Genomic DNA, 13,091 nt, shown 5'->3' with positions numbered 1-13,091 from the left:
ACTAGCTCATCCATCTATCTATTGGTTACTTAGCAGTGTATCAAAAATATAAAAAAGGCCATTTTTAAAGATTGGTACTATTAGCCATCCTACGTCATGGCTAATGATACAAAAAGGAAAGCCATGTGTTTGAATGTTTTGTAAAATAAGGCTTTGTATAAGCATGGAGCTTTAAATGAAATGAGCTAACAAAAAAAAAAAAACTATAAAGCAAACATTCAACCTAACCTGAATCACTTCCTTAATGGGTTCAACCAATCAATCCTGTCTTCAACTTGCTGAAAAAGAAAGGAGAATTTCAAAACTACTCAAAAAGGTACACTCGGTGTGCAATAAATGCTGGCATTCTTTTTAAAATGGAAAAAAATAAACAATATATACAACAACAAAAATAAAGTATGCAATATGCAAAGGCTTAATGTTGCTTTCGGCAACCCCGAACAGACCACCCCCCCCACCCACCTCCTCCCAAACACTGTAAAAAAAAAAAAAAAAAAAAGTCAGCCTCATCGTGGGTGACTCCTGTAAAGAAGACCCCCCCCCCCCCCCCACCTCATGCCTCAAAAACCCACCCACCCTCCCGCATACATAACATCACAAAGCACGATTACGTCACTAAGCCTGTTAGTTTGAGTGAGATAACCCCCCACCCCCATTGGTTCCCCGACCCCTGGCTCTTAGGAATTGGTGAAGGCATCTGCACAGGGGCTCCACTCGTCTGTTTTAGGGTTGTAGGCCTCAACCGAGTTGAGGAAGTCGTTTCCATCAAAGCCACCAACGGCATAGATGATGTCACCGAGCACGGTCGCACCAGCATTGCTGCGTGGCGAGTTCATGCTCCCCAGCATCCTCCATTCGTTGCGGGCGGGGTCGTACATTTCAACGCAACGCAGGGCATGAGAGCCATCGAAGCCGCCCACCACGAACAGTTTACCTGAGAGAGACGCACATTGTTTACCTCCTTCTACAAACTGTATGTTCATATCCCACCGTTTGTCCTTTGCTTACCTTCATAGATGGCCACTCCAGCTCCTCTGCGAGCTATATTCATTGGGGCAACAAGTGTCCAAGTGTTGTTTTCTGGATTGTAGCGTTCCACACTGTTCAGACAGTTCCAAGACTCTGCTCCTCCGATCACGTACATGAAGCCATCCAACTCACACACGGCGGCCTGATGCCTCCCTGTAGATGCACATAAATAACATTGAGAACGGTATCTGCAGATCCATCTGGCTTTTTATCAATGCAATCCCCGCTGTACGCTTAAGCTGTGAACTTTAAAGTGCCCAAAACCCCTATGGAAGCAATTATAGGGATATTTTTTGATGTCAACGTGACTTACTGATATTTAAAGGGGCACAGCTGGTCCAGGCCTTGCTCACGGGGTCAAAAACGTCACAGTTCTTCAGACCTTTCTGTCCGCAAGGATCTGATCCCCCAACAACATACAACTTGTTGTTCAGAGAGCAGACACCTGAGGAAAGTCAAACAAGCAGTGATAAATCTGAAGCCAATATATTCTCTTTGTTAGATGGACAAATTCAAAATCTATCTGAAGGAAATTATCTGAAAGAAATGCACAAATTCAAACTGAAACTGATATTTATTTATATATGTTATGGCCAATAACCAACAAGTAAAGTTTTTACCTGCATTGCAACGATTGGTCCTGAGCTCTGGCACTTGAGTCCACTCATCAGCACTAGGGTTGTACGTCTCCCCACAACTTAGTTCATCTGAATGGCCATTGGACCCACCCATTACATAAAGCTGATCCTGTTTGGAAAGAAACAACAGTTTCTTTACCGTGCTTTTGAAGGCTGTACTTTTTAAACACCCATTTGACCATGTACACACCATAAGCACAGCCATCTGAAATCGAGCACGTGGAGTCCTCATTGGAGCAATGAAACTCCAGCTGTCTGTCTTCATGTCATAACATTCCACAGTCCTCAAGCACTCCTCCCGATTGTAGCCACCTGAATAATGGATCAGACAGAGTTGCTCAATGAAAGTAAGAGAGCTTTTCACAAGTTTCTTTGGACTTTGTGATGACCACTAACCTGCGGCGATGAGTCGGCCACTCAGAGCTGCAATTCCCAGGCCGGAGCGAGCATAGTGCATGGGTGCCAGCAGCTTGTCGGGTTCCTCTTCCAGTGGCTGGCCCTCAAAACTCAGGCTCTTGGTCAGACAAGGTGTGGCCGAAGGCGAGGCCTGGGGACTGCTGCGCCCATGCAGAAAGATCACGCACAGCATGCCGTTCAACACGGCCAGACACAGATACGTATTGTCTGTGGGGAGAGAAAGAGGAAGAAGGTGACTTTTAGGAACTGTAGATATGTCTTAATCTAAAGACATCAAAGGTGCACACGTACTGGTGGTCTTCTCGGAAGCAATGTATTTCCACTCTTGCTTGCAGGAATGTTTGGCGGATCCAGGGGAGAGGCTGCCAGAGGAGCTGGTACTCAGCTGTCGGTGTACATTCTCACGTGGGGGCTTCTTCTGTAAAGGCACAGCGCAGCTACAGACTCCGAGCCCATGGTCCACATATACACAACCTCACACAGTCCCAGACCCCGTCTAGGTGTAAGCCTGACTCAACAACTTACCAGATGCTTAGCCTGCATCAGGTTAAAGAAATATTCTGGGTTCAATGCAAGTTAAGCTCAATCGACAGCAACTGTGGCATAATGCTGAATACCACAAAAATAATTTTGACTCATGCTTAATTTTCTTTTAAAGGGGTCATGAACTGCCTTTTTTATTATTTTGTACTGTTCTCTGAGGTCCTCTTATAATGTTATCAACATCAGAAGTAATAGGCTATTTTCTGTCCTGCTTTTAACCCCCCTCATCAGAATGCTCTCTTTGAATAGGCGTGATGGATGAAGTAAATGCCCACTGGTATGTCATTAAAAATAAAGTTCATCCACTCTTTCCTAGCGTTGGGATCAGAAGGAAGGCAATGCAAAGACTTATTTAAGAAGAATCTTATCTTTTTTTAAAGGAGGGACATATGCAAATGAATTTTTGTGATAAACCACAGCACAACACAGATGCTTTCGAATGAGCTTGTACTGAACCTTGGACTATTCTTTTAACCTTATATCTACTTTAATCCAAAAAAGAAAGCCACACTAAAAGCAGCACTAAAATCCAATCCACACACTCATCACGCACACATCGTGATCACTCTAGCTCAAAACGCTCAGACTCAACAGCCCAGCACAACAAAGCAGCTGCTCTGCTAGCATTAAATCTTGCGATCGCTACGGGCCTGCTGCGGTCCAGCCTGAGAAGAGCTCGGCGCTGGTTGTGTACCTGCACAAACTGGATGTGGTCATCCTCAGTGCCGAACACCTCAGCCTGCCCGTCAAGCAGGCTCCCATCGAGCAGCTTGTGATCGGCCGAATAGTACAGCGTTTGCACCTGCAAAACACACAGCAACAACAGAACCCATGTAGCTGTCTCCATGACAACAAAGCACCCAACTATGTGGGTCAGGGGAAGAAGGAAAGTTAAGAAGGGAAAGGCCATAGCGCTCGTTCGCTGCAAGATGCTGGTAAAAAAGCTTCTTAAAGAATAAGAACACAGTGTTGTTGTGGATTCAGGAGCATTCCCAAAGATCTTCTGGACTTTTCACTGCACTGAAAACAGCAGAATGTGGATCACAATACTGTTTGCCACAAAGCATCTTGGGAACCTTCATTTGTCAACAAGTTTGCAGAAGGAAATAGATAAACAAGCTCCATCAGTGCATGTTCGGCTGTCATCCATCCTCTCAGCTGAGGGGTCAAGTCAGACGTCATCACACAATCTCCAATACAACACTCGTTAGCCGTTTTCAACTTATACAGCTCAAAAATGAGTGCTTCATTTAGAAAAAAAAAATCTTGGATTGTCTTCAAGCTTAAAGTTTTTTCAAAACCAAATATAATACAAAATTCAGTTCAGATGACTGAAAACAATTCCACAAAAAATTGGACAAAATAGAACAATTATTGTCAAAAAAAAAAAAAAAAACGTCCATCAATGTTATAGCATTTCTGTGTATTTGTCTATGGATACTTGCAGATTTATTAATGACATAAAATGGTAAAAGCATGGTTGCATCAATGTTTTAAGTGTCTAGCACAATGTGAAAGTATCTGTAAAAAATTGTAAGCTGCCCTTGACCAACTGTATACAGTGTTGATGCCAAGTGAATTTGTCTATAGCTATAGTAGTGTTTTATAGATTACTGATATTTGATTGTTTTTAAATTAGAAAAAAAGTCACGTTTCATGTTTCCATGACTGATTGTTGCGGTCACTTCCTGTGCCCATCCCTGCTGGGAATGTGTCCAAAAGCAGATTAAAAGGAACTAGGAACTGAGAGCAACTTCAGAACATTCCTCTAAGATGCACTCAGTTCCCACTTCCTTTATTTAGGATGAAACTTAATGTAGATGCCATCATTAAGCCTTTTATGAAGTCGATGGCTCTGTTCCTTTTCTTTCATTCGTACTTAATCAGTATTCAGGTGTATACTGTGTATGTAAAGCATCCATATCTGTGTGCCAATCATTTGAATATTTTGTACTATACGTATGTGCATGAAGAACTGTGTGACATGCTTTGATTTACTTCGCATGCATATATGAGTTACAGTAAGTGGACTTAATATGTGAATGATTTGGTGTATTCAGCGTGGTGGTACTCAGACATCTGAAGTGTCATTTTAAATGAACTGTGTACTGTTGGTGAGTGCATTTGTTTAATAGGCAGGAGCCTAGCGCTCGTTTCGCCACAGCTCCCTCTTGTTCTTTTGTTATTTTCTTTCATTCACTGACTCATTACCCTGGAGGGCCCCAGTCTTGGCTTCTTCAGTCTTGTGAGAATCCTGCTGATGTTTGCTCTAATAAACCTAAGGAGAGAGAAATCAGTGGGGAGGAAGAACTGTTAGTGCTGGTTCCCAGAGCAAGCACACTCACTCAAACACTCACACACCTGCTTAGAGAAGAAAGAGATGTCATTGGGACGGCAACATGTCATGTCACTCTCTGCGAGCAGACAGAGTAGCTGCAGTTACTGCACAGCACTGAGCATTCAGGAGGCTTTTAGTTTGGCTCACCTGGACTACCCATTCGCCTTTGCGGAGGGTGTAACAGCCCCGTTCTGTACCTAAATGTATATTCTTTAAGGCCCGGGGTGATTTGAGTGTGAAGGGGGAGAGGAAACAAAAAAAATATATATATGGAAGGCAGAGAGAACAAACCCAACCAACCCCTACCATTAAGATGGCTGGTGTGACCTGTTAAATCTGTGAATGGGATGAATTACGAGGGGGAAGAAGGGAGGGAAGGGAGAGAGGAGCTCACAGTGGAGCGCAGTGCTCACCTCCTCCATCAGTCGCTCCAGGGGTTCGCCATTTTCCCACAGGCTGCGTTGCACCCAGCCAATCACCTTGGAGTACAGCTTGCCATTACTAGGCAAGGTCAAGTTATCCTCCAGCATCACCTCCAACTATATACCAGACCAAACGAGAATGTATATTTAGCACAAGAGCGCAATAAAGAGTAGTACATGACCTGAAAGGGTAAAGGTCAGCTCACCTTAAGGCGTGGCAGCTTGAGGAAATCCTCTTGCTCAGACACGTCCAGAAGATGCTCCTGGATATAGCTGTCGATCTTGCCCAGCAGACGCCCGTCTCCCATGCAGCTGGCAAAATTGCGATAGGAGATAGCGCTCTGGGAATCCATCTTGGAGAGAAGATAGTCGCCACAGATCTGGGAGCAAGTACAAAAGAGTTGGTTAGATCTTCATCTCAAGTAAATTGGTCACAAAAATACATATTTGATTAACCTACCTGCTTCACTCTGTCCATTTTGAGCCGTTTGGCTGCAGAGTACACCTCCTTAACCAGCTCTTTATCTGCCTTTAACCTGCAGAGAGTAACAATAAATATCAGAAATCATTGGAAAGCCATTAATATGCTAGAACAAGTGCCTTATGATGGCTCTAACTGGTTGATTGCACGTTGTGTGTCTCTTACTGGGCAGTGTAAGCGTAGTTGAGAAGGATCTCCACAGCCTCAGGGTCCAGATCCTCAAATTTCACATGAGAGACACCATGAGATTCCAGGTCACTGTTAAAGATCTCAAACAGATATGGACTGCAACAAGCCAGTACTGCCCGATGAGCCATCAACTCATGGCCACACACCTGCAGCGGTAAAAGGACAAAGGTTAAGCCTATTATCATTGTAACAAAGAAACAGGCACCATTTCCTTTTTCATTTACTAACAGGTAATAAATTGCCTACAATTAATCTGGATTTTATATGGTGCATGGTCATTTAAATGTCAAAGTATTTTTTAATCAAAAGAAAATAATCTTGAAAATTAACTATGAAATCTCTTCAGATAATGTTAAACCTTCCATTCAGTCTTTGAAATATTCTGAACAAAGAAGGATTGGCTTTGTCTGTTAATGAACATCACACGGCTAAAGGCCGTTCAAAGATCCAGGACCCACGTATAATGAAACACACTCTTCCCCGAGTCATGTTTCAGCCGTCTCATAATGACACAGAGAATAATAAGGTTAAAAAAGGGTGTGTTACCTGTAGTCTCACATCACAGAACTGGCCGTTCTTTCTAAGGGCGTTCATCTTGGCCACGGTGGAATCCAGGAAACTTTCGTCCTCAAAAATCAAATATCCGTTGGGAATCATTTTGGAAATTAAGCCTTTGCAAAAGTGAAACAATAACATGCTTAAGTCAGTTTTAGGACTTTGCCTCAAAATATCTATCCTACACTGTGTATCTTACATAAACACCTCACAAACGCATACATCTAAACATGAAATACAATGCATCACTCATTTTAGCTGCTGGCTAAAAAGCTGTCAGTTTATAATCACTTTAAATCCATCGTATTGTGCACACATAACAGTCAGCCTCATGTATAAGTCATGCGCTTACCCAATACCGAATGACGTACGTCTGGGAGAGATAGATTACTTGGGAAAGCCGTAAAAAGGCACAAGTGAAGTAGAACCAGGAATGGGAGTGCCTAGGCCCTCCTTCACTACGAAGTGGATGGAAAAGGCAATGCCAGGCAACCAGTGGGCACGGCAGGGGGTCAGAGGTGGCTTAGAGTGACTGCAATCAAGTCCTCGCGTGTCCCGTTGGCTATAGACTCAAACCTTTTCTGTGTTGATCATGCATTATAACCTGCAACACAAATAACAAACAAACAAGGGGATGTGATGACTGATGTCAGGAACACTGATCACATCAATGGCAATTACTAGAACGTCAATAGCCACAACATCCAATACTGATTTGGAATGAACTAACAGAAATGAATGGTTCACATGTTGCCCAAGGGCAGAAGCACTGCCGATCACAGACTGACCCAGCTTTGCGCTACTGATCGCTTTCATGGAGTTAAACACGTGCCTTATTCAGGATCAGCCTTCACTCCTGCTGCACAGACAGTTCAAATTAATCCGGATAGAATTGGTCTCATACAGACTTAATTCAAGAAGCTGCCTAAATCTCAGGGCATGCTTTTCTGACCCTCCGTTAACCCTTCTCTTGGTCAGACCATTTGTACAACACCCGCACAGATTCTTCCCATCTTCTTCCCCATTAACCACATGGCTTTACCACACCCACATGCTTCTGGAATGCGCCACAGGTCTTTCAAAACCCTTTTAGCTAGCAGAAGGTCAAATTTTATGGGTGGAGGATGGTCACACAACCAAAAAAAAAAGAAGAAGTACTTAGTCAGGAATTTTGATGGATTTATCACATTCCCACAATGATGTGGCTACAGCTGTGTGGGGATGGAAAAATGCAGAAGCAAAAAACAAATGAGCTCCAGTGTGCGGAATCCTCATGTTTTACATGAAAACCTGCTAGTATTTTTCCACTCGCGTCCTTTTATCCATTTCAGCCTCAGTCGACGCAAATGCTCCAAGCAGACAGTGGAGGCCTTTGGATAATCTTCTCATCCTCTCTTGCTCTATCCTCCTCAGGGGCTGATTATTGAAAACAGCAATCGGAAAACGCTAGGCCTTAATTTACCTCATCATAGGGATGCTTCCTCTTGAAGATAAGTGGCATTGGAGAAACACTTTCAAGCACTAGGATGAGTAAAAAAACAAAAGACCACGGAAGCACTGAATTATGCTTTTTATGTGAGATCTCGCTAATGCCCTTCCTGTTTCAACAAAACTCTTTCCTGCTTAAAAAAGTCAAAAGATCTCAAATTTATTACTTAAATAAAAAAGTAAAAAAAAAAAAATACACCTTAAACTTATTTTCAAGAAATTATTAAATTTAATTATAAAAAAAAAAAAAAAAATACATGGAAGTTTTATTCTTTAAAAAAAATTATTCTTTCAGAAATAATTTTTTTGGAGTGACACCTCATTTTAAAACCTGAATTAACTTTGTCTTGTCATATTTTATGTAATAACCTTGACATATTTTAGGACAAAAACAGCTTCATGTCACTGACTCTTAAAACATGAAACGTTCCACTCATTGATAAATCTGAACTGTCCAGTTTCAAACTAGTGACCTTAATCTGAGAGCCGTTGGTCCACTTGGAGTGGAATCAGGGACTGATACTTTAAACCGAGGCATTCACGGGTCAGATAGCAGATAAAGCCTATGGTGACTTTGCAGCTTCAGACAGACTCACGAATCTGTCCATTGTGTAGCGGCAACCACAGCATCCTCACACAATTCGAGTCGAGGGTGAAAAGACACAAAGATGGGCAGATACTGAAATGCGTGGTGGCAGAAAACACTCTGAAAGACTGTTTTGTGCATATAATCTTTTTGGCCCCCTCTGGCATGCAGCAAACAGCATGCTCAGTCGGTAAGCGTGGGACAGACAGCGAGGCGGGAGAGAAAGAGGAGAATGGGCTGAAACATACTGCAACAGCTGTTCTATTGACTCTGCAGAAGTCTCAACAAATAACCCAGATTGAGCAGCAACTTAATCCAGCCCTTAAGAAAATACAAAAAAATAAAATTGAGGCTAGAGAGGACATTGAATTCCTTGCATGCATTTGTATAGTTCAAACTGCTCTTAGTCTACCCCATGACAAGCAGCATTTGCAATTATATTGGTCTCCGTCATAAGACCCCTTTCTTGCAAGTCACGCATTCTCTCTGGGATGTCCTCCAGCTCTGAGAAAAAGGTGAACTACATTAGTCAGAAACACACAGGCTTGCTAACATTTAGATATTTGCCCGATTTTGCAAAGCTATTTATGGCTAATTTTACCAGGAATCAATATTTTGGCATTGTTAATGCCATGCTTTACAAATAATGATTGTAAATAATGGCCTTGAATGTATAGTATAATAACATACGTCTTCTATGGAGTTGACAAATCCCTCAATGTACCTTTGAGCTCATGAATGGCTCGCACAACAGTGAATCTGCATAAAATGTGCAGGAAGAGAAGTGGATGTGCAACTAAAGAACTAATATTATGGTCAAATGGTTGTGCAAGATCACAAGAGGCTGTGGAAAAAGCATGCAGAAAATTTATATCGTAAAATCATATTCAGATGTGCACTAAAATCTGAGCTGCATTTGCAGGGGTTACATAACACCTGGCAAAATCAGTGATTTATTCTCTCTCAGCCCAAACTAAAACACACTGCTACTCTTTCCATAAACCTGCAGGCAGCAGAAGAGCTTATGTAATTTAAACTCCTAATTACAAAGATAGAAAGGACACACATTATGGCTATTCCATCAAAATACTTACAATTCAGTACTGTTTTATATATTCTGTTTTTTAATTGCTTTGTGAATTAATAGATTACATTCGGAGAGCAAAGGGCAACAAAGCTGCTGTTTTCATCTTGGCTTCTTGGTTTTTAATCTTTGCCCCTCTCTAATGAAACGCTAACCTTTATGGAAAAAGGTTAATGGGAGAACACAATTTAAACATTGAGCTAACCAAGCCACCGGCTGAGCTCACGCATGAGAACAGGCTGGAAAATGTAATAATCCTTCACCACGTACAGAAAGAATGTTTGAAAGGGAAAGAGACAGAACACAGATTTTATTCACAGTGGCTGTCACAGAAAATGTCTCCCTGTGATTCACATTAACCACAACATGCAACAGAGGAAAGTAATTCTCTAAAAAGAAATATAAAATAATTGATGCATACAAAAACAGCATCTGAATTCTTAAGAATCTATGCATCATAATACACAAGCAAAGGTCTTAGTTTAAGGAGCATGGGATTTGCTGCATTCATTTCCCTTACAAATGAAGCACTGCGGTGACAATTAGGTCATCCATAGGCAGATGTGGAGATATGGAACGGAAAAGGGTTTGCGAGAAGTGAAACGGCTGCTTCCTGTGACTTGCAAATGAGATTGTGAAATATGACTAGAGATTTTGTGTGTAAAACCACAGTAAATTAGATGTGGAGGTGCGCGCACAATGTTAGGTTGTGGAAACGATTGCAGGTATTTTTAGGGATGAAGAGAGAACATATGTAGAGATAAAACAATAATAAAAAACTTAAAACCATAATTTTTGAGAACTGCTGCTGTATGCCAAATGTTTAAATAATTTAAACTATACAATTATTAGATACCAGATGAAAGGCATGTGACCATATGGTATATGCAATCAAATATCGATGCAGGGGCAAATTTCTATGGGTTACGCCCCATTAAATTCACGAAACCTGATAGGCCAGCACGCATGCTACGCTTGGCTACGAGAAGTGTCCATCAACACGCCTCGTATCCACATTTCCAGCACAATGAAGCTTGCATCATACAGAGCCCAAAACGTCCCTGAGCCCCTCGTCCTAGCCCACGGTAAAATCCAAAACTAGGTCAGTAGGACCTGGTCGTTATTTTTCCATCTTCCTTACAAAAGGTCAACAATGAGGTAAAATTTACGTTCTGCGTCAAAATATACGAGCACTGCTTTCTATGAAGCACACTAGTCACTCGGTTTTAACCTTGACAACTGTCCTGTCCTGGTTTTCATTTATCTGTTATTACATTTATGCCTTGGACGTCATCTTCGGTTCTATTTAACGGTGAAGTACATTTATACTGAATTATTTGATTTTAAGAATGGAAAAAATATTTGCCTTGTAAGCAGACAATAATCAGAACAACCGCACAATCAAATTTTACAGGGAAAAGCAGCTAGATTTCAAAGTGTATAAAGCCCATTTTATTATAAAAACGACATGACTGTAGTCTGGGATAAATGAACTGCCTGACCAGTGAATACTGAATGTGCAATATTTAACCCCCTACAATATTATAAATGCCAAATGGTGACTATACAATTGCTGTAACAGTATGTTGTATTTTTTATTTCGTTAATTATTCGTTACTAATAAAAAACAATTATTTAATAATCAGTGCTTCGTTAGAGATTTATTTTAAATGTACGTTATTTTCGTGTGTGAAACAAATGTACAAGTAAAAAAAAAAATCAACGTACAAGCAAATAATCTTTAAAAAAAATCATTAAAAAAAGAAACACGTAGTATTAAAAAATCCTTGGTCCTAGGAGGACAGACGGCGTGAAGCTTCACACAATACTGATAAGCTCGATTCTTACCTGATCTGTTTGACGGTAGACGATAGTAGACATATTTAAGGTCAATTCAGAGCTGTTGGTTGTGGATTGCAAAAGCAACAGATATGGCACGTTTTTGCGTCCGCACAACCCTGTCGTTCCGGGTCTAGAGACTGTTAGATCGGTGAGCGAGCTTTGACAGCGACGCTGGAGCACGCGCTTAACAAAAGCCACGGGGCTGAATCGCGCGTGACGTAAAGCTTGAGCTCCGCCTGCGGAAAAGTACCGACGGACTGTGAGGTGAGGACGGGCCCTGGAGTCAGGGGAGAACGGCTAGTTAAACTAGTCTGGGTTGATTGATACATAGCTTTTGAAACTTTTTTTCACTGCATTTATCTCGTTTGCTTCAGGCATTTCGTGCTCATTCATTCGTGAATAGTGGTTCTCCAACAGAGGGGCGTGGTCCACTAGGCGATATAACAGTAAACGTCATAGGGGCCTTAGATTATTTTTAACATAAACTTTAATAAATAAATTTAACTTCAAGTGCTTAAACTTCATTAAAATCAAGGTGTAGTTTTACAAAATGTAAATGGATAATTCTCTATTTTTCAGGTAAAAACATGCAAACATTTCCTAAATATTTTTATCCCTTCAACCATAGTTATTTTTATGGAAATCTGCTTCCACCATGGGGGAAAATAATAATAATAATAATAATAAAAGGTAATTTTGACTTTTCTCTAGCAATTCTAACTTTTTTTCTCTAGCAATTCTGAGTTTACATTTTGCCAATACTGTGTTTTTCTGCCATGGAATAAAAAATAAAACAGATAATTGTGACTTTTTATCTCGCAGTTCAGACATTTTCCCCCGCAGTTCCAGGTTCATGTTTTACAATTCACAATTACCATCTTTTAATGAGCAGAAATGAGCTCTTGTAGTTTTTAATGATAAACGTTCCATTTTTGAAACTTATCTTATGAAATTTATCATAATTGTTTTAATCTTTTGACACTACTAATTTCTGAGGGCGAGGCATTCAAAAATATTTTCTTAGAGGACCTTAGGTTAAAAAGACTAGAACTTCATGGTTATGAAACAAACATTACCTGCATTCTCGCTCTCATTTTTGTTTTGCCTTAGGCTTTACACACCCAAGTTCAGTGATTGTAAGGTGATCATCTTTGCATGTGATCACTGGCCAGAAAGCTTTTGCATATGGTCACAAATGAGTGAATGATGAGTGTCCTGGTTATGGCTTTTAGATGTCGAGAACTCCAATACTATATCAGATATTGCACTCCTTCACCTCCCCATGTGCAAAGAAGCTTAGCTTTTTCTGTGATGCAGGAGTGCATGACGTCAGAGCCAAATTTTCCTCATTATCCTCTCTCTCCTGCACAGGTAAGACTCTCTGCCTTAGCCATTAGCCAGCGTTGTAAATCTTAATTGGATTAATGGATCAGCGGCACGACTATAGACACATGAGCCCAATGCAATGCTAAGCTGCCC

General features: G+C 41.1%; 1 protein-coding gene across 1 annotated transcript; it reads right to left on the bottom strand.

Annotated features, from left to right (window-relative positions):
* Nucleotides 1–660: 660 nt before the first annotated feature.
* LOC306844377 (influenza virus NS1A-binding protein homolog A-like) lies at nt 661–11,757 on the bottom strand. The gene is made up of 15 exons (XM_079376464.1): nt 11,619–11,757; nt 6,965–7,216; nt 6,604–6,728; nt 6,034–6,203; nt 5,848–5,923; nt 5,594–5,767; nt 5,379–5,504; nt 3,322–3,429; nt 2,376–2,502; nt 2,064–2,291; nt 1,858–1,979; nt 1,650–1,776; nt 1,343–1,474; nt 1,009–1,182; nt 661–934 (listed from the first exon to the last, which is right to left on the bottom strand). Exons 3-15 carry the CDS (start codon nt 6,712–6,714, stop codon nt 678–680), a joined length of 1,932 nt encoding a protein of 643 aa, XP_079232590.1. The 5' UTR covers nt 6,715–6,728; nt 6,965–7,216; nt 11,619–11,757; the 3' UTR covers nt 661–677.
* Between the last annotated feature and the right edge of the window lie 1,334 nt (nt 11,758–13,091).

The sequence above is a fragment of the Barbus barbus genome, assembly GCF_936440315.1.
Source record: "Barbus barbus genome assembly, chromosome: 24".
In the NCBI taxonomy this organism is placed as follows: domain Eukaryota; kingdom Metazoa; phylum Chordata; class Actinopteri; order Cypriniformes; family Cyprinidae; genus Barbus; species Barbus barbus.
This window is presented reverse-complemented; position numbering and strand designations above follow the sequence as displayed.